The sequence below is a fragment of the Grampus griseus genome (assembly GCF_964374135.1).
Source record: "Grampus griseus genome assembly, chromosome: 4".
In the NCBI taxonomy this organism is placed as follows: Eukaryota; Metazoa; Chordata; class Mammalia; order Artiodactyla; family Delphinidae; genus Grampus; species Grampus griseus.
In genome coordinates this window covers 80,216,854-80,239,231 of record NC_138997.1, presented here as the reverse complement: position 1 = coordinate 80,239,231, position 22,378 = coordinate 80,216,854, and the positions used below count along the sequence as shown (strand labels likewise).

The following is a 22,378-nucleotide window of genomic DNA, read 5'->3' as shown; positions in this document are numbered from 1 at the left end:
CTGCTAGATCACTGGTTTATTATAAAAGTATATAACTCAGGAACAGCCAGATGGAAGAAATGCATAGGACAAGGAAAGGACGAGCTTCCATGCTCTCTATTCGCTTGCTACTCTCTGCAAATCTCTACATGTTCACTAAACCAGAAGCTCTCTGAACTGTGTCCTTTTGGGGTTTTATGGAGGCTTCATTACATAGGCATGATTTGGTGGCACAGCGGTTAAGAATCCACCTGCCAATACAGGGGACACTGGTTCGATCCCTGGTCCAGGAAGATCCCACATGCCACGAAGCAACTAAGCCCGTGAGCCACAATTACCAAGCCCGCGTGCCGCAACTACTAAAGCCCGCACACTCTAGGGCCCGTGTGCCACGACTACTGAGCCCGCGTGCTCCAACTACTGCAGCCTACACACCTAGAGCCCGTGCTCCACAACAAGAGAAGCCACCACAATGAGAAGCCCGCGCACTGCAACGAAGAGTAGCCCCTGCTCGCCGCAACTAGAGAGAGCCCGTGTGCAGCAACGAAGACCCAACGCGGCCAAAAAAACAAACAAAAATTATATTAAAAGAAAACAGGAAGCATTCTATGACTGTTAAATAGCGTAAGTTAGCATCTCTCTCTCCTTTTGTTTTTTTCTTCTCGACCTCCTCCAGGAGATATAACTATGCTAATACATACCAACAAGGCCTGAATCTCAGATTTCTAAATATAACTGCTGGAGGCTACATATACATCATTATCTTCTCCTATCCCTAAAGTATCTCCTCTGATATCCAGTCATCCCAACTAGAAATAAAGCAGTCATTCTTCATATACTGGTCTAATTCCTACTCATCCTTTAAGATTCAACTCAGGAATGACTTATTCTAGAACAAGCTATTCATTTCCACCCCTGCCTGGGATGAAGCGCATGATTCTATCAGAATATTTAACACACTGTATTCTCTATTGAAATATTTGCCTGCCTCTGTCACCTAAACAGCAACTTCGGTGAGAGAGCATGTATAATACAATTTACTAAATTATGTAATGAATTATAATGGTGTAGGCTTGACCAAAGGACAAAATATACTTTGGACTTCTGAAGACACAATGCATATCCAAATAATCCCGCAAGGAAGGTTTTTCTTTAAAGTATAGTCCGTGAACTACTCATCAGAATCACTTTGAGACTTTGCTAAAAGATGGAGATTCAGGACCCCACGCTAGACCTATTTTAATAATTCTTAGTGTTTGTCATGTATATGTAACATCATAAGAATTACTATCTATTTACATCCTATAGGGCAGTGCAAGGGGCCCTCTAGTAGGCCGTACATAAATTTTAATTTTATCTTATTCATTCAACAATCCAATGAGGTTGATAATATTTATAGGTGAAGAATATGAGGCTCAGAAATGCTGAGTAACTTATTAAAGGTCAAATTGGTAGTAAATGCTGAAATTCAAACCTAGGACTGTCTCAAATGCTGAATCAACAATATTCCTGGAAAATCTTAAAATTTGGGAACCATGGTCATAGGAACATCCTTAGAGGATAAAATAGCAAGCAGAGCTGAAGCTATGGCAAATAAGTGGTCCTCCACTAGAACCAAGGTGTGGAAACTCAAAACCTGAAGTCCAAAGAGAAAGCAAATCTATACAGCACGTATTTCAATACCATTGCTCACCTTCTCACTATACCATCATGTATACTCGCATTAATCTACGGTATGTGTCTATTCATATTCCTCGCTCGAAGTACTTTCGCTAACATTTTTTAGGAATGGAATTGAAACAAAAGGGGAAAAATATCAGATCTCCACTCCTACTAACTGTTACTGAGGAAAAAAGGAATGTGGATATTAAAGGATATGTATAACTAATAACAATAGCCTTTGGGGAGAAGGACAAAATGATACAGATGTTCTGGGAAACAGCAAAACTATTCTAACGGTGGTTGTTTTCCTGAGCATTTAAAGGGTATTACAAATCCTACTTTACACATGAGAACATAGAGGTAAAGTTAAATAATGTGCTCAGAATACACAATGCTAATGTAAGCTAAGAGAGAAATTACTGTGAAACCATTTACCAAAGAAAATGAACTAAAAAATACGAAGAGTAGAAATTTTCCCCTCTGGAACAGAGTTCTTTTAGCTATTTGGTGGCCCATTTCTTAAATATCCTCAGAATAACCTCCCCTCCAAAAAGGTGTCATTACCATGCTCTTTCCAGTGCAAGTCCAGTCCTCATCTCCACCTTCCTGCTTCCTACAATCAATTCATCCTGAGATGTTTTCCTTACAACATCTGTTTTACATATACATTTTGGATTTGGTAACTCTTAGATATTTCTGTTCTGACAAATAGTAGGAATTCATGTTAGTACCATTTCTCAAACTCAAGCTCAAGTCTTATTTTTCTCAGACCAAAAAATACCACTTGATTGTTCATTCTCAAGGTCCACATTTCTTGAGCAGTACTCAGTCTGTACTGGTTCTTGCAAACAATGATGAAATGTATAGAAAGAGCACTATTGAGGGTCTGTGAGATCTGGACTCTACTTGCAGCACAGCCACTATAACCAGCTGTGAAACACTGGATGAGAAACTTCATCTCTTTAAAATTCAATCCCTACCTGTAAAATGAAGTGGTTAAACCAATTCTCTCTGCATTTTTTTCAAGCTATTTCATTCTATGATCAATTATATTAGTAGATGCCCGGCAGAATACAGTATTCTGGAACTAGAATTCTAAATGCCGAAGAAGTAAATGAAACCTTTAAATGTTCTCAGCAAACCATCCTGTTCAGAAGTGCAAAGAGTGAAGTATTCTGGGCACCTGGCACAAGCACATCCCTAGGCCCAGTGGAAGAGTCCACTGCTTCCTTCCCTAAACTGGCTTCCTTCCACCTGTTCCTGATTACGCCTTTTTTTTTTTTTGCAGTACGCGGGCGTCTCACTGTTGTGGCCTCTTCCGTTGCGAAGCACAGGCTCCGGACGCACAGGCTCAGCGGCCATGGCTCACGGGCCCAGCCGCTCCGCGGCACGTGGGATCTTCCCGGACCGGGGCACAAACCGTGTCCCCTGCATCGGCAGGCGGACTCTCAACCACTGTGCCACCAGGGAAACCCGACTCCTCTTTTAAGATCCACTTAGAGACCCTATATCCCTACTAGACTGAAAAAAATACATACTCCACGTTCCCAGATGACTTTGTATATACATCTATTATAGTCCTTATCCCTTATCACATATTTAAATAATTATCTTTCTAGAACAAAGTTAGACATAAATAACTGAAATGATTTTCTTTCTCTTATTCATCTCTGTAAGCCTGGTCGCAAGCACAGTGTTTGTCATATATGTGTAATACTATAGAAATGCAATTTATTTAAATCCTAAAGGGCAGTCTAGGGCCATGTATCTATATCTATATAGGATATCTGTATCTATCTCCTCTTAATAATCCTGTGAGGTTGTTAACATGTAGAGATGAGAAAAATGAGTCTCAAAAATACTGAACTTACTAAAGGTCTCACTGGTAGTAAATGGTAAATATGAAATTAAACAGAAACGGTCTCATAAAATGCTAAATAAATGAATGGATGAATTTTTCCTTCCTGATATTGTCAACAATTGGTTTTCTCTATAAAATAAAGAGTCTAAGAATAGAATGAAGACAAAAGCCTAAATAGGAATTACCTTATCTATAAATGCGTATATGCCAATGTAACTATTGTTGATTTACCTACTAATACATGGGAGAAGAAAATACACACACAACACACAAAAGCATTTAATTTACCTAATGAATGTCTACTAAATACAAAGCATTTTATCTTGCTCAATTCCTAGGATCAATCTCCCTGGCTTAGTTCTCTAGTGTTTTTCCTGGAATTTGGCTGACGAGTGGTAAGTAAAGAGAACTAAATTGACCACAGATATACTCCTAGGTAATTCAGAGCTCACAGTATTGTTAAACTCACACAAATAAAATAATCTATGTAAAGAAGGCTTTAATGAAATGTAAGTTTCTATAAGCAAAGCTAGGAGAACAAATATAAAAGTATAATTTACTAACCACACAAACATCTGCCTGTTTGCACGAACAGGTTGGACTGATTAACAATTCCAACTGAGACCGCAGTTTTTCATCATCACCAAGGACTTGGTTAAATTTCTTCACAAAATCTTGTGCTTTCCCAGGGTCAGGCAAATTCTCTATAAAATTCAAAGAGAATCAATACTACAAAAGAAAAACCACTAAACTAAAAGCAAGCTGTCTTAAAAAATACTGCTGAGGCATCAAAAGATAATCAGTCAATCTGGCTCTTAGAAATAAAATTATTAAGAAAAGGATTACTTTTTCTTACTTAGTATTAAATTGATAGTCCCCCTGGGTAAATTATTTGATGTCTACTATATACCTACGGAGTGAATAAACATACTCACTTGCTATGGTCATCAGTTTTCCAAACATGGCAGAACAGTTAGCCTCAGACTGAAATTTAAAACAAAAACAAAAGCTGTCACATGTGCTACCAAATTTTGGTAAGAAAAATATACTCAGTATTGTACATTTTTTTAAGTTAAAAAAAAATCCATCACAATATACCCACTAGAAAATGGCTTACCATATCTACACCCTATGTTGATGACAAAGAACTATGAAGTACCCACAACTATTAAGTTAGCACAAATAGAATGAAAGGAGATGCCAGCAGGAAGTTATTTAAAAATTTTTAAGAGTATATAACTTTCATAGGATAGTTATCTTGCCAGGAGACTGAACAGAGAAGATAATGAAAACAATTATCATATCAAAATTACTGTGAAACCATACACCAAAGAAAATTAAATAAAAATGTGGAGAGCAGAAAAATTTTCTTTCTGAATAGAGTTCTATCAGCTATTTTGTGGCCCATTACTTAATATATCACCTCCCCTCCTACTGCCCTTTCCTCCATTACAACAAGAGTATTATTTTATTATTGAATCTGCATGGTCCCATGAACCACCCGCTTTTGTTAAAGTTTTGTTGGATCACGGTCATACCCATTCATTTGTATCTCTGACTGTTTCTGCACCACAAAGGCAGAGTTAAGCAGTCATGGAGACTGTATGGCTGGCAAAGCCTAAATTTTTACTATCAGGTCATTTACAAAAAAAAGTTCGACAACCCTTGCTTGGGCCACTGAGGGGTCTCTGTGTATGGTTCCCTGGTTAAGAACACCTATTCTAGCAAATATGTTTAGAAATATATTAAGAGATTATTCAAATTTCTTTTATCCACCTTCCAGAAAATGTTGGGCAGTATTTCTTTGTTAAGTTGACTTTGGCATATTCAAAGGATTGATACCTGATTTGATACTGACTCTATAATAAAGGACCAAATCACAGAGCAAAAAACATTTATGACTTCTAATTTTATATTAAGGTTTAATTCTAATGATTTGATAATTGATAAACTATAACTTCTTAGTGTCTAAATACTTGGTAAGTTGGAAAACACCATTTCTTTGCTCATGCTGGAAAATAAAATTTTGTTATATTCATGTGAAATGCAAATTTAGCTTGGATAACCACAGAAATTGTTTAACTGACATGTGGAAAACAAAACACATGAAATACTTTTTGCTTGCTTCATTATATATGACTATAGAAAAATGAACAATGACTAAAACTGAATTTAAATAAAACACCATGAACCTACCGTAGGCTGCTTGTGCAAATCCAATAGTTCTCGTACATGACTTCTAAGCATGTTCTGACACTTCCACATTTCATTGAGAGCCCTGTAAATAGTTAAAAATATGAAAAAAATACATAATAAAACAATACTGGTAACTACTCAACCTTACTACTTCTCTTACACCATTCTTCTACATCTACCTAAAATTTTAAGCACCAGAAAATTTACTTATTAGGATTAACAGAGTTTAGTTTAAATTACTTAATATAAGGCTTCTTATGAGAGAAAATATTTGAGAAGTTTCTAAGGATGAACAGGATCATGCCAGGTAAACTGAAGGAACTGAGACAGTCTAAGCAGAGGAAGCCAGAATGTTCTGCTACAAAGAGAGATAAAATGTGATCAAAGCCCATGGCACATACAGGAAAGTGAAAAAAAATTTATAGGCTTGGAGCACAGAATGTGATTGGGGGAGCATAAGGAAGCTGGAACATACAATAGAAAAGGATCAGATCATGAAGGCCTTTTTATGCCAGGCTAAGGGGGTATGCATGAAGCAGTGTAGACTATTTCAAAAAATGAATTTCTTAGAAATGATGTGGATTCAAAATGCTAAATTAAACTGAGTTTCTTTATTCTAGACTCTTTTCTCTCCACGAAAGCAGATTTTCTTCTCTCACAAACCCACTCTGTAATTTCCGGTGCCAAAAAGACCTCTGGGAAGTTAGTCTATCTCTGAGTACTCTTTGTCAAATATTTTGAAATATAAACAGAGATCAAGACCTTAGGCTGGGGTTTACTACCTACAGTGAACATTATAAACCACTTTCAAATCCTTTTTTAAAATGATGGCTAATGTCTCCTAATAGGATGCACCAAGGATACATTACTCTGTGGACTTTCTGCTGAAAATGCATAATCTTGATCCAATGATGAGGAAACACTGGGTGAATCCAAACTGAGAGAACATTCTACAAAATAACTGGCCTAGGCAATACTCTTCTGGAAAATGTCAAAGTCATAAAAGACAAAGACGGACTGAGGAATGGTTCCAAATTAAAAAAGACTAGAGACATGATAATTAAACATGCAATGTGTAATCCTAGAAAGGGAAAAAAACATCCAAAAAGGACATTATTTGACAATTGAAGAAATCTGAATACACACTGGATTAGACAATATTTTAAAATGTTAAATCTCCTGATTTTCATAAAGGCACTCTAGTTATATAAAAGAGTATCCTTGTTCTTAGGGAATACACACTGAAGTATTAGAGGTAAAGGGATCCAATGTCTGCAAATTACTATCAATGGATCAGAAGAAAATACATATATAAAGTATGTGCAAATGGCAAATGATAAAAAGCAAATGGTCAAAAATTATGAATCTGGCTAAAGAGTATATCACGAAGCTTTGTTTTATTCTCACAACTTTTCTGTAAATTTGAAATTATAAGAAATTAAAGGCAATATATATATATATGTAAATGGAACAGCTGAGGTTCTTATTCAGAAAAATCAGAATTCTCAATGACAGGAGTTATTTCGTTTTTTAAAAGCTTTATTAAAGTGGAATGTCCACACATCCTAGGTAGCCTGGGATAGTTAAAGTTTATGCCAGTTGTCTGAACAAAATTATTACTAGTGCCTCCTTTCAATCTCAAAAATATCTCAGTTTGGACAATCAATCACATGGTTATTCTACATAGAAGTGATCTGGACACGCTCTCCTGACAAAGAACCAGTTCTTAGCTCTTAGGCTTAGTATGGTAAAGCTCCAGTAGTATGATTCAGATCTCAGCCAACAGGTGACCAAAAGATAATTTTGACACGGGGACTTCTTTGAATCCCTGAAACCATATTACTGGCTCAGTTGCCAAATATGCCTATGCATATAGGAATATTTTTGCTTTTAACTTAACTGGACTTATATAATAAAAATTTCCTCTATAAATACTTATCTGAGGTTCTTGATTCAACCAGAAGAAGCAACAACCCTATCAACAACAATTAATTAAATAAGATGAAGTAATTTTATAAAATCTTCAAGAAATACTCCAATCATTTAAAAAGTAACTCACTTGACAGCATTTGGATCCAAACTAGCATATAAATAATACAAGCATTTCATTCTCTCTTCTGTTTCCAGGTTGTGGGGGACAAGATACTGAGCAAAGATTTTCTCTACCAACAGTCTATGAGGCAAACAAACAAAAAACCCAAATAACAAAATTATTCTATTTGTTAGACGCCACAGCCATTTCATATTTTATCCACCTCATGCAAAGATATCACACCAATGATGAAACTTATCTGTGAAAATACAATGGAAAAGATCAGTATGTGATCAAAGCTTTTCCTTGCAAGTATGGCTTGCAAAAATTTAGAGCTACTGTTGCTATTTGTGACTTTATGTTTTATCAGTATGAAACATTTGTCCTAAAAGGGTTATATATTATTCCTAAGCACAGGGTGCTAGGCTGTTCTACCTGTTTTCTTCATCAGTCTGGAGCTATAGCAAATTACTTAACATTACACATAAAGCTATGATCTCAAGAATAATTAATTCTCAAAAAAAAAAAAATTTCCTTTGATTATTTTGGCTCCTTTCCCATGTTGTCACATTTAGTAAAATCAGGGGGCTCTTCCTTCATCTTCCTGAAAATTCAGCTTTTCTTATGCACATCTGTCTCCTTTCCACATTCTAAATTCCTCACCAATATTAAAATATCCTTCTTGCTAAGCTTATAATTATTATTCAACATCACTGGAATAAGAAAATTTAAGGGCTCTTCATTAGTCAATGAAATACATAATCGATCATGTCAAAGTAGTCAGTCTAACTCAATAAAACACTGCAAAGTATTTTGCAAAAACCGAAATCATTACTATAATCCAACAGAGAATTGTAAGTAATATTCAGAAAATGAAAACAATATAAGTTCTCATCTCAAGAGAAGAATTTCCTAACCATGCACGGGGCCGAATGTTAAAGACATTGTGGTGATCATTAGGCAATATATACAAATATAGAATCATTATGTCATACACTTGAAATTTAATGTAATTCTGTATGTCACTTATACTTCAATAAAAAAATACAGTAATACCTCTATTGGTACTTACAGTGTTGTAAAAAGGAAAAAATAACTAACAGTTATTAAATAGTGCTACTCTGCCAGGCAGTAAGCTAGGGGGCATTACATTCATTATTTTATTTAATCCATAAGACAATTCTGTAAGAAAGGCTTATTATTACTCCTTTTTAGATAAAATCAAGTACACAGAAGTTAAATCAGCTGTGCATGGGCACAGATCTAATAACGGGCAGAATGAATATTTGGTCTCTGGTCTGAGTCCAAATCTCATGCATATTTCACTATTATTATGCTAACTCACAGTCTTGGCTGGAATCTTATTTAAACATGGTATGTCTAAATATGTAGAAAGTGGTTTCTAAACTTAGAGAAACTAATTATTATGAAAAAATTAAACAGAAATATTTAAAAATTAAAAGCACTTTTATATTCAACCATTTTACCAACAAATTAGACTCACTTGTCATCGATGCTATTCTGATAATATATATGCAAAAGTTTGTCCTTTATCCAGCTGACTTTCTCTGCAGCTTCCTTTCCTGCTTCACCATGAAGACAGTATTTCTTATAAAGCTGAGCCAGACCCATCATAGCTTCTTTTCTTACTCGCCACTAGAAAGTATAAAGTTTATTGGATAAGCTAGATACCAAACTTTAGTATACAAATCTGCAGAAATTACCATTTCTTCACTAGGTTGCACAATGAGATTTATGTGTGCATAGATTAGCACAATATTAATTTTCAAAAAAGGCAGACAAATCACTTAACCAACAATTTTGATTATGTTCCTATTTAGAAATCATCCAGTGCAAATACTGCTAAATCACCTACCAATTTTTTATTTCCCTCAAAGCCAAGCAATAGTAAATCTTACAAAGATTTCATTAGATTCTGTCTAAAAAAAATTTGGCCAAGTTTTAGAAGTGATTAAAAAATAAAAGAGAAAGCGTATAATTCACTCTGCAAACAAAAGCCCTATCGTCTGGAATGTTTTGTCCTAGTTACATCCCTTTTGATATTAACTCAGAATAATAAGAGCAAAATTTAGTATCAAGATTTTAGAATTACAAAGTTGGAAAGCACCTTAGTGATCATCTTAAGTGAACTTCCTTACGTGGATTAAAAGGGCAAATTATTTACCTAGTCACATCCTAGTCCGTGAAAGATTCTTTGGGACTTAAAGAGATTGGAATGGTTTATGAGGAGGAAAGAAAGGTGGTGAGAGGAGAGTGGACAGAAAAGTAGACTATAAAAATCTAGAGTTAGAACAACAGTATGATGTAATAATAATCACAAGTTATTTGTCTCAATAACAAATCAGAGTATACTTATCTTTGGCTTATTTTTTTAAAAATATATTTATTTATTTTGTGGCTGCATTAGGTCTTCCTTGCTGCACGCGGGCTTTCCCTAGTTGTGGCAAGCGGGGGCTATTCTTGGTTGTGGTGCGTGGGCTCAGTAGTTGTGGCTCGCAGGCTCTAGAGCGCAGGCTCAATAGGTGTGGCGCACATGCTTAGCTGCTCCGCGGCATGTGGGATCTTCCCAGACCAGGGCTCGAACCCATGTCCCCTGCATTGGCAGGCAGATTCTCAACCACTGTGGCACCAGGGGAGTCCCATCTTTGGCTTGTTTAAGTTAATACTTTCTTATAATTTTTTAGTATAATTTTCTCATTTGTATGCTATTTGGTAGATGAAATGAAATTCTGTTCCCATATAACAGGTAACAGATGTCTTTTGACATGTCTAACATGAAACAAAAGAATGTAAGCCGTGAAATCAAAGATTTAAGTCCTGTCCCCACATTTTATAGAAAACAAAATTCAGAAAGGCTATACTCAAGGTCATTTAATTCATTACACCAAAAACCAGTTCCTAAAATGTACAGTAGGTGTTATTTGAATTATTAGACCATATCATACAGTCTCAGTTAGCAAGAATCATTTATTCAACTCTTCCTGAAACTATAAACAAACACTGACAGGAGTAGGAGTGAACTGTTTCTAAAAGGAGGAAGTAACACAAACGGCAATACCTGAAATCTGGTTTGGGAGTAGGGGGGAGTAGGGGGCGGGGGAGAGGGGGTAGTTAACAACTAACCAGTAGGGAGTGTCATTTCATTTAAATTAAAGCCAAGGGGAAAAAACTCTCAGAGTTAGAATTACTGACACAGTTGAACAAGTTAGACGGTGTCTACTTTATGTATCTGTTTCCTACGACTATTTCAAAAGAACTTAAGGAATGCATCTTGCTCCTAAGTGTCTATCGACAGATGAATGGATAAAGAAGATGTGGCACATATATACAATGGAATATTACTCAGCCATAAAATGAAATGAAATTGAGTTATTTGTAGTGAGGTGGATGGACCTAGAGTCTGTCCTACAGAGTGAAGTAAGTCAGAAAGAGAAAAACAAATACCGTATGCTAGCACATTATATATGGAATCTAAAAAAAAAAACAAAAAAGGTTCTGAAGAACCTAGGGGCAGGACAGGAATAAAGACACAGAGAATGGACTTGAGGACACGGGGAGGGGGAAGGGTAAGCTGGGACGAAGTGAGAGAGTGGCATGGACATATATACGCTACCAAATGTAAAACAGAGAGCTAGTGGGAAGCAGCCGCATGGCACAGAGAGATCAGCTCAGTGCTTTGTCTCCACCTAGAGGGGTGGGATAGGGAGGGTGGTGGGGAGACGCAAGACGGAGGTGATATGGGGATATATGTATATATATAGCTGATTCACTTTGTTATACAGCAGAAACTAACACAACAATGTAAAGCAATTATACGCCAATAAAGATGTTAAAAAAAAAGAATGCATCTTGCTATATCTCTATAGCAAGATACTGCTTTTCTACCCTGAAATTATAGCTAAATTACATTGGTTTCAAGAGGGTAGCAGATTTTCAACTATGCTTCAAATAAAATACCACACTGCAAAGGCAACCTTTGTTGAAGATGTTAATAAGTAACACATTTAATCAGCCTGCCTTGCCTGTGTATCTCTTACTCATGGTTGACACTTTCTTAGCAACTGCTACTACTGTTCTTAGTACTGCTTTTCTTTATCAACCCACGTTTTTAACTGCATCCACATGGAGGAAATTACACAAAAAGAATAGTAACTAAACATCATTTCGGCCCTTAGCTTAGCACAGCAATATGGAAACACCACTTTCACAGAAAGTATGATATTCTAAGACAGTTACTTTTGAAGATGCTAACTATAAAAGAAATAAATACTGGTGATCAATCACTATCCTTCTGAAACTCATCATGTAAGTGTAAAGGTAAAATAAAACTTTAATTTAGCTGCTCTTTTTGTAAAGGTAGGCTAAAAAACCCATGCCTAAGATCTGAAAAGCTACAGAATCCAATGTATTCATTTGTAAAGATAATTAAAAGATACACAGGAAACATACAAATTATTAGCTTTTTATTTGGTATTGTATTAGTTTGACTTTCACACAGAAAAACTTTAAATAGAAAATAATTTCTATTGTATTTTGCTAACAATGTAAACACAGTAAATTATAAAAGAATAAAATTCCTCAGATTTTACCCGTTTGTCCAGTGTTCTTTCTCTTACAAAGCCAAGTAGCTGATCATTTACTAAGGCAAGGTCTCTTTTGGCAGCTGTTATTATAGTAACAATGACATCATGACGAATAGCTTCTTCTGGATCATGTGATCTAACTTTCAAGTATTCTGAAATAGGAGAAAAAATTAAGCTAAATGTTAGCTATAACATTCACTATGTTCAGAATGACAAAAAAAACCCTAATGCTTTTAAGTTTATGTCCATACTGGAACAATGATTGTAAAATGTGGCATAAATTAAAATTATTTAATTTTTCAGGTGGCAATACCCTACATAATAACAAAATAAACTATACCACACTATTTATTACTGTAAAGTCACATCTTAATAAAACATTTTATATCAACTATTCTGGAAAAGCCAAATCGGCACCTGAAATCAAATCAGCACCTGATTTAATACAGTTTAGAATTTAAGTTAACGATACATATTAAAAGACTTAAAATATAGTAAAAATGCTTATAGCAAGTTTGCTGATAGGTATATATCTTCACATTACGCAACATAAAATAACATTCTGTGACCTCTAAAAAAAATCCTAAATAACTACGATACAAATAAAGTTATTTCCTCTTTTTTGGTAAACAATATTTTGATAGCAGTTATTTATTTGTTACAACCAAGTAAGTAGGTTTAAATGCTCTACTTCAAGTGAAGAATGAGAAATTCTAGTCTACTTCAGAAGAAATCATTTTCCCACCTATTATTAGATATGTTACTATATTTAATTATCACACAGATATAATGATTTGTGCCCAAACCCAGAGTCATAAGGAAGAGTCTACTTCCTCAAACTATGATTTCCAGAAAATTCCAAAGGATTACAATGTGAAGATTTCAAATGTAATTTTACTGTATAAACATGAAATCCCTTACTAGTAGTCCATGACCGATAGAGACCTGAAAGAGTGCCAGAGTGAAACCTATTCAGAAACCGAAGTTAAAGTCAAAAGCCACAACTAAAATATATTTGTGTGATTACTCTCATACTTCAATAAACCAGCTACCTTACCTGTGAGATCCTTTGCTAAATCTGGGTGATTCATTAAACAGTGACTCGCAAATTTCACACTTTCTAATCTCACAGGAACGTGAATGTCATTGAATCTACATAGAAAAAGATTGCTAATATTAGTTGTAAGGCAAAATAACTATTTTCAAATAAGGTATATCAACGCTACGTAAATACCTATAAACAACAAGTTACTGATTATAAGATGTGTTGGTTTATTAAAATGACTGTTAACTTGTACTGAAGGAAGAATATAAAGTAAAAAGATACATAATTTCACAAGAATATTTTTTACAACAGGATTTTTTCACCATGCTAAAACAAAAACGGTATAAACACATCCCCCAACCCAAACTACCTTCACTGGAGAACCAAAAATTGGAGCTTAAAATTATGCTACAAAACAAAAAATAAATATTCAAAATGCACAAAATCTATTTGAAAGAAGTTAATAGGAGGAAAATACTAGAGGAATGTGAGGTAGAAAGCAAATCATATATGAGGCAGACCCAGAAATTCAAAGGTAAGTACATAAAATACATGTGCCATATTGCCTCATAGCAAAAAAGTTTCATATGGCTGGGACCAACCTGTAACTGCTATTTTAGGTCTAATATATTTTAAGAACTTAATAATATGAAACTCAGTATGTCAATTCAGAACTGCATATAATAAGGATAAGCTGAGAAACTCTCAAGTTTTAAATTTATTGGGCAATTTAAAAACATATTAATTATGAATAATGTGATTTTTTTACCCCTTAATCTCCCTTACCCATTTGTTTCCTCTCCCAACCCTCTTCCCCTCTGGCAACCACCTGTTTGCTCTCCTTATCTATGACTCTGTTTCTGTTTTGTTATGTTTGGTCATTTGTTTTGTTTTTTAAATTCCATATGTAAATGAAATCACACAGTATTTGTCTTTCTCTGTTTGACTTATTACATTTAGCATAATACTCTCTAGATCCGTCCATGTTATCCCAAATTGCAAAATTTCATTCTTTTTTTTATGGATGAGTAAAATTCCATTGTTCATGTATATATCACATCTACTTTATCCATTCATCTACTGACTGGGTACTTGGGTTGCTTCCATATCTTGGCTGTTATAAATAATGCCACAATGAACATAGAGCTAGTGCATGTATCTTTTCTGATTAGTGTTTTTATTTTCTTCAGATAAATAATAGTTCTATTTTTATTTTTCATCATTATTATTTTTTTTGGCCACACTGTGTGGCTTGTGGGATTTTAGTTCCCTGACCAGGGATTGAACCTGGGCCCTTGGCAGTGAGAGCATGAACCCTAACCACTGACTGCCAGAGAATTCCCAATAGTTCTATTTTTAAATGTTTGAGGAACCTCCATACTATTTCACATAGTGGCTGTACCAATTTACATTGCCACCAACAGTACACAGTTCTTTTCTCCACATTCTTGCCAACACTTGTTATTTGTTGTCTTTTTGGTAACAGTCTTCCTGACAGGTGTGAGGTGATATCTCACTGTGGTTTCGATTTGCATTTCCCTGATGATTAGTGATGTTGAGCATCTTTTCATGTGTCTGTTGACATCTGTATGTCTTCTATGGAAAAATGTGTATTCAGATCCTCTGCCCATTTTTAAATCAGGTTGACTTATGTATGAGTTCTTTGTATATTTTAGATATTAACCCCTTATCACATATATCATTTGCAAATATCTTCTCCCATTCAGCAGGTGGCCTTTTCATTTTGTTGATAGTTTTCTTTGCTGTGCAAAAGCTTTTTCGTTTGATGTAGTCCCATGTGTTTATTTTTGCTTTTGTTTCCCTTGCCTGAGGAGACACATCCAAAAGCATACTACTAAAACCAGTAAGTGTGTACTGTCTATGTTTTTTTCTAGAAGTTTAACACCTAGAAAACTTCTAGAAAAAAACACATAGTACATACTAGCATGTTTTGGACCATGATGTCTTCAGTCTCATGACTTATTTAAAAAATTTAAGACTCTGAACATTCTCAGATGTGAATTATTTATTCTAATGACATTATTTTAGCACACACAAAAAAGATTAAAACCTGTTATGTGGGTAAATAAGACAAAGCTTTCTTCATAAAGAATTTGTCTTACAATTTATTCTCCAATAAAGACAGCAACACAGGTACTAAAGACACAAACACATATCAAAGTTTTGATATGTGTGGTTTTAATCAAGTGCGCCACATTCACTAGCCTCCAAAATATAAAAGTTAGAATCCACAGAATTATGTTCTCGTACCGTCCAAGAAAACACTGCCACAGAGGACGATTCTGTGTTGCCAAATCGGAATCTTTAGAACCAAACAATTTAGCTAAAAGTCGAACAACAGCTAATCGCTCTTCTCCATCATTGCTCTAAGGGAAAAAAGAAAATAAATAAACCCTGAGGTTTATTCATCAGATTACAAAAAAATAACATGAAACATTTCTGAGAAGCTACAATTTCATTATTTCTGCTTAAAATGATAAGAACTTTAAAATATCATGTTCTCTCATTTACTGTGCAGAAGTTGACTTGATTCCATGTTAGATCATCAGGTTCTTTGCTCTTATTCCATACACTCCCAACTGTTAATATATGCCTACTTCACTGCTTGTTTGCAATCTGTACAGATGCTGTAGAAACATGAAGATAATCATTCAATTCTAACATTCCGTAAGAGTCCTAGAAAAAATTCTATAAAGGGAAGAGCTACAAATAATTCCTGCCCTAATCCTATAATTTGATCTCCAACATAAACCCATATCAATTAAGGTTTTGATACATGAAGTTTTAATCAAGGTTCCCCTGCTGACTGGAGCACATGATACTGAATAATGTCATGATTCAGGAAAACTCATTTTAATAGAAGAGCATGAATCTTAAGAGTACCTAAAAGGTCAGGTGAACTGAACACTACCAAAAATCAAAACTTGATGCCCCCCACCGGACCAGTGAACCGGCTTCGTCCCGTGCTTTGGACCTTGGGCCTCACTTCTCCTCCAGATGGACCCCAAGTGCTCCTGCCCCACTGGCGGCTCCTGCAGCTGCACTGGCTCCTGCACCTGCAAAGCCTGCACATGCACCTCCTGCAAGAAGAGCTGCTGCTCCTGCTGCCCCGTGGGCTGCGCCAAGTGTGCCCAGGGCTGCGTCTGCAAAGGGGCCTCGGACAAGTGAAGCTGCTGTGCCTGGTGTCGCGGAGAGCCTGCCCCGGGTGTCAAGAGAGCAACCAGGACAAACCTGCATTTTACCGTTTTTCACACAACTGGACCTGACGCTACATTCTTTTTTCTATGAAATATGTGAGTTGTAATAAAAGTTGTTGACTTAAACCAAAACAAAACTTAAAGTTATTTTTTGATAGAGGCCTATTTTCTTATCCTGAATCAATATACTCTATAAAAAGTGTTCTAGTTTTCACTAGTGATGTCACGTCTTAATATAAATTAAGTTATTCTGAAACCATATGGTGCATGAAACTTTTTAAAAGTCACATATTCACTAGGAAAATAAAAGCAATAATGAAAAGCAGTTGCTAATTTGTAAAGTGTTCAAATATAATGTGTCTAAAGCAATACCAGCAAGTCAATAAAAAAAATATTTATGGGGAAAGGCAGTAAGTGAAAAAAGAAAAATGACTCCAGGATATCATCTTTTCCTTAAGAATGTCTCAACTCTCAGGGATAGGGGTTTTGTGGTTAAAATAGGTACACTTACTAAACAAAGATAAAAATGAAAATTCAAGCTTTAACACTTATAACTACAAAAATGATTTTCTTTCACAAAGTTTTTCGCAAGCAATGTGACTACAATGCAGATTAGTGCTGCCTTTTGGTAAGTAAGTCCAACTTAGTATCCAACATGATTTATTTTTTTAAAGAAAAATCAATCTATCCCTTAAATGTCAAACACTAGAAAAACTGGAAATTTTACTTTACTTGAAGGTGACTACTTTAGTAGCTTAGTGATTATTTCAAATGTGACATTTCACATCTATGTAATTTAACTACTGAAATAAAATTAAATGAAAACTCGCTCCCACCCCCTGCCTTCTTTTTCTTTTTAATTTAAATTCTTGGCTGCACTGGGTCTTCGTTGCGCACGGGCTTTCTCTAGTTGCGGAGAGGGGAGGCTACTCTTCCTTGCGGTGCACGGGCTTCTCGTTGTGGTGGCTTCTCTTGTTGCAGAACACGGGCTCTAGGCACACAGGCTTCAGTAGTTGTGGCTCGCAGGCTCTAGAGCACAGGTTCGGTAGTTGTGGCACACGGGCTTTGTTGCTCCGCGGCATGTGGGATCTTCCCGGACCAGGGCTTGAACCTGTGTCCCCTGCATTGGCAGGCAGACTCTCAACCACTGCGCCACCAGGGAAGCCACCCCCTGCCTTTTTGAATTTTTAAATATGTTCTCTGAGTGAGGTTGGAATATGATGATAGTGCTGGTAATTTTTTTCTGGTGCAAAAATCATTTGGTGTCTCTGATGTACAGCTGTTATTAGTAATCTATACCAAAGTGAAAATTATCTCATTAAGATATTACCTAATACATTGTTTGAATACAAATATATATATATATATATAATGTTAATTAAAATAATGGGTAAAATGAGAAATTCTGCATTAGTAATTTACCAGTGACTTTCTGAAAGAAATTCAAATGGCCACCTAGTTTTTATTTTTCTTCAACCTTAGTTGAAAAAGGTAACCACTCTGTTACTGCTTCTAATTACAAAGTAATTGATTCAGAACAATTCTCTGTAAAAATTTTCTAAAACCAAAATAAAGCAATTATGACTGTTTTATGTTTTAAATTGGTGAATAAATGTAAATGTCTATCTCTGCCTAACATGAAAAAAGTCTTATATATAAAATGTGGCAAATTTTCTGACTATAGCAAAGCTGCTAAGTAGCACAACTCCAGAGTATCCCTTAAAACATAAGCGATAATAGCACTATGGACCCACACAGTGGACAGTGTATACAGTTGCATGCAGTGGCCCAGTATAAAGCAAAATCAAACAAACTGTTATGTTGAAGCATTTTCTCAAGTATTTTTATTGTTCTCAGAGGACTGTAACCTAGGACTTTTAACTATAAAAAGCTGTAGCTATATGATTCAGGGATATAACTACAGAAAATCGCCACAGCTATAAAAACTTCCTAGGCTATCTGCTTAGCACACACTGGTGACTCCAAAGGGGGCACCCTAATTATATATAGATAGTACCTAAACTACTCTGAACCTCACGAGCCACAACTACTGAGCCCACGCACCACAACTACTGAAGCCTACGCACCCTAGAGCCTGTGCTCTGCAACAAGAGAAGCCACCACAATGAGAAGCCCGCGCACCACAACAAAGAGTAGCTCCTGCTCAATGCAACTAGAGAAAGCCCACGTGCATAACTGAATCACTTTGCTGTACACCTGAAACTATCAACTATATGTTGACAGTTTGATCAACAAACTATCAACACTGCTAACCAACTATACTCCAATATAAAATAAAAAGTTTAAAAAATGCATACCTTAACTAAATATAAGAAGGTAAACTGAACTCACATTTTATTCTTTTACAGTTAGAGAAAAACAATATGATATATATTTTTCTCTTAAATGTTAAAGGGCTTAGAAATTATAGTCAGTCCTACCTTCAGTTTGAATTCAAGCTGCGGCATGACAGATAATAATAAATGAGGATCTATAGCAAAAAGTTCCTGAATCAGATCAAATACATGTTCTGACAAATCACTTACTGATGATCTTCCCAGCACCAGGACTTGATTGAAAAACTACAGGAGATAAACATAAAAATAAAATATCCGTTTCATTTAAAAACTTAGATAGGTTTTTTTATAAACATGTTAAAAGAAAACGATATAATTAGGCATTCCATATACAAGTGAAGGTGGTGAAAAAGAACAGATGTTTAAATTACTAATATATATGATAGGACAGTCCACCAAAACAGAAGAAATAAACCTCTAAATATCATCAAATTATGAATGTTACATGAAAGAGATAAAAAGTAATTGAGTTGTTAGCTTTCTTTCAAATTAGGATGACAATTCTAGGAATCTTAACTTTCATTAAAACAAAACAATTTAGATAGTTTATGTAATTCATTATAGAGAATTTTATTGAGAAATTTCCTTTTATAGCACAGAAAATTTTTTAAAGTCTTAATCTTTTGAATTTTTATTTAAGCTTGAGGATTCTATTAGTTTAGTAATAAAGAATAATTGAAGGTGGAGGATGAGTTGTTTGGTTTTTTTTTAAATACCCAGAAAGTCAAAAACACTGTAACTCAGAGGACAAAGAGAAGGAAAATGTGATGATACAAAGGCTGATAATTTAAAAGAATTCTAGGAAAAAGAAACAGAGAGAACATAAAAGCACAAATTAAAAGATACCTCCACTCCTTGCTAACACACATAAACTTAGAAAAAAAATTAAATGTAAAAATGCTACAGAGGCAGCTGTATGCAACCGATTTGAGCATATGTTTTTGGTAGTATCATCAAATGATATATTTCTTTTGAAAAGCAACACACATTAAGAGTTAGAAAACATTAATATTTATTACACAGACCTTGAAAAGAGTAAGGAAAATAGTTTTAACAAAACTAAAAAGTACACATGCACACACAAATAAGCACAGAACACAAATTCTGAAAGGATACATGAAAATCTATTGGTGATGCCTATTTCTGAGAATTAAGAATATTCAGGGTTTGAAGAGACAATTTTCACTGTATACCTTTTGTACTACTTGAGAAAACATTTTTTTTTTACCACGTTTAAGTATTTATTTAGTAATATAAATAATACTAATAATTCATACCATTTAAATTAACAGACTCTCACTTGGGTTTTTATATGTAGAAAATAATTAAACAATAGAGAAATGCTACAAAGACAGTTACTAAAGATAGTTACTAAAGATAGTTACTAAAGGAAAACACTGAAAAAATATAAATGTGAGGCAAGAGGGAAATGATTAGGTAAATTATATGTGAATTCAAAGGAACATTTATAGTCATTCTTATCATAAATAAAAAAATCAAAATATGGAAATACATGTATAAATGAAGACAATTCAAAGTTTTATATATGAAAAAAATAGGTAGGAGTTTGAGCAAATGTTCAATAATGAAATTGCTACATTAAGGTAGTAGAATTATAATTTTTTTTCCAAATTACTTCATTGATTTTTTAAAGAACAAAAAGAAAACGAAAAAACTTCTATTCAATAAAGTAAAAAAAAAAATTTATTACTCTATAACAATTATTTAAGAAAGCAAACCAAAAAGGTTCAGAAGAATGGCCTAGAGACATGAAGAAGAAAATAGAGAGAGACCCATAGATAAAGATGAAAGGAGAAAGTGAAAGAGGTCAGCATATCCAGGAGATAAAAAGATAAATACAAAGGCAGCAGAAAAAAGAGTAGAAATTGTAAACAAATTTTCATAAAATAACATCCTCCCATCTTATGCCATTTAAAAATAATGTCTATAGCTTACAAAGTTATGCTGCATTTGGTTACATTTAGACATATCAGTTTTTTATATATTTCTTATAAAAAGATGAAATTGTTTACAGGCTAAATAAGCCTTTATGTGAAAGGTTTCAATAAATTAGTACAATGGATTAAGAACTATAGAATTATGAAAAAAAATATAGGCAGAAATACATACATTGGCAATGCATGCCTCAATAGTCTGGACTGTCCTTTTCAATAGGACTTTTGCGAGGTCAAAGGACTGTTTATTTAAGTTCTGAAACACAATAAAAATATGCAAAGTTACAAATGAATTAGTGAATTTATGATCTAGATAGCAACACTAGAACACCAATGTCTTCAAGTCCACAAAATATGAAGCAAAAAATATAACTGAACTCCATTCAAGGTTTTGCCCAATATCTGCTAGTCAAGTCATAAATGCAGAAGTTGCAAATAGCACAACCATGAATCAAAAACTAAAATACATTAGATAATTAGCCAAAAGCCCAACCCTATATTAAGTTTAGTTTTACTTAACTTAAATTGGACCTAAGGCTTTTTGGTTTTGTTTGTTAACCAATTTGAACTGGCAATCACACCCATGCATCCTAAACAAATACACACACACAGACGCACGCACGCACGCACACACCCCTTTCGAACCCACTATCCTCAGTATTTCACCGTCTAATTAACGTCTGTTCTGAGCAAGAGTGGACCTGGTAAGTGTTTCTGGTAAAATTCTCAGCCAATTATGTTTTTAAAACGCCAAATACTGTCTTCACTCCTCAAGATTCCCAATGCATGGTAACAAATTAAAGGGTCTGAGGAAGCCTATAGAAAAGACATATATTTAATTTTTAAAAACTTACTGAAAATGGAATTCTTGTGTTGAAGAGTACCCATTAACATCTCCACACTTTGCAGTTTTAGACCAACCTGAGATTCACTGACCATCATCTCGCACCTATCCCCCAAAAAGGCAAGGATATCCTATACTCTAGGTTAGTAGTCAGCAAACTTTTTATGCAAAGAGCCAGATGGTAAATAGTTTAGGCTTTATTAGCCAGCCATATCGTCACCACTGCAACTACACAACTCTGGCTGTTGTAGCAGGAAGCAACCACGGACAAAATGAAAACAAATAAGCATGGCTGTTTTCAAATAAAACTTTTACATAAATAGGCAGTGGGTCAGATTTGGTCTACAAACTGTAGATTCCTAACACTTGCTCCAGGTTTTTATTCCATTGGCAAGAGGATAAGATTATCTCAAAATTAAGGCAACCTTGGAGGAAACAAATAGGTGAGGGAGATTAAGATACAAACTTCCACGTGAAAAATCAATGAGTCACAGATATGAAATGTACAGAGTGAGGAACATAAGTCCATAACTATGTAATATCTTTATATGCTGATATACTGTAACTAGATTTAGGTGAGCATTTTGAAACGTATAGAAATATTGTGTAACAGGAATTAACATAG

At 34.8% G+C, this 22,378-nt stretch overlaps 2 protein-coding genes across 6 annotated transcripts in view; one reads left to right on the top strand and one right to left on the bottom strand.

The window, feature by feature from the left end:
• Positions 1–22,378, bottom strand: part of PDS5A (PDS5 cohesin associated factor A) — a gene marked incomplete at its 3' end in the record, with an annotated part of 128,525 nt that overhangs the window by 49,103 nt on the left and 57,044 nt on the right. For all 5 annotated transcript variants that reach the window (XM_082653805.1, XM_082653801.1, XM_082653802.1 and 2 more), the window contains exons 7-16: positions 21,085–21,165; positions 19,039–19,179; positions 15,651–15,766; positions 13,392–13,486; positions 12,341–12,486; positions 9,235–9,386; positions 7,758–7,871; positions 5,699–5,780; positions 4,438–4,486; positions 4,067–4,206 (exon numbers count right to left, since the gene is read on the bottom strand). In XM_082653805.1, coding sequence (XP_082509931.1) covers positions 4,067–4,206; positions 4,438–4,486; positions 5,699–5,780; positions 7,758–7,871; positions 9,235–9,386; positions 12,341–12,486; positions 13,392–13,486; positions 15,651–15,766; positions 19,039–19,179; positions 21,085–21,165 — 1,116 coding nt within the window. The remainder of the gene's footprint in view (positions 1–4,066; positions 4,207–4,437; positions 4,487–5,698; positions 5,781–7,757; positions 7,872–9,234; positions 9,387–12,340; positions 12,487–13,391; positions 13,487–15,650; positions 15,767–19,038; positions 19,180–21,084; positions 21,166–22,378) is intronic.
• Positions 16,338–16,690, top strand: LOC309821429 (metallothionein-1E-like). Its single transcript, XM_082652704.1, has one exon. The coding sequence runs from the start codon at positions 16,398–16,400 to the stop codon at positions 16,566–16,568; it is 171 nt and encodes a 56-aa protein (XP_082508830.1). The 5' UTR covers positions 16,338–16,397; the 3' UTR covers positions 16,569–16,690.

Coding starts and splice junctions, on each gene's coding strand:
- LOC309821429 (XM_082652704.1), top strand. CDS start 16,398: ATGGACCCCAAGTGCTCCTGCCCCACTGGCGGCTCCTGCAGCTGCACT.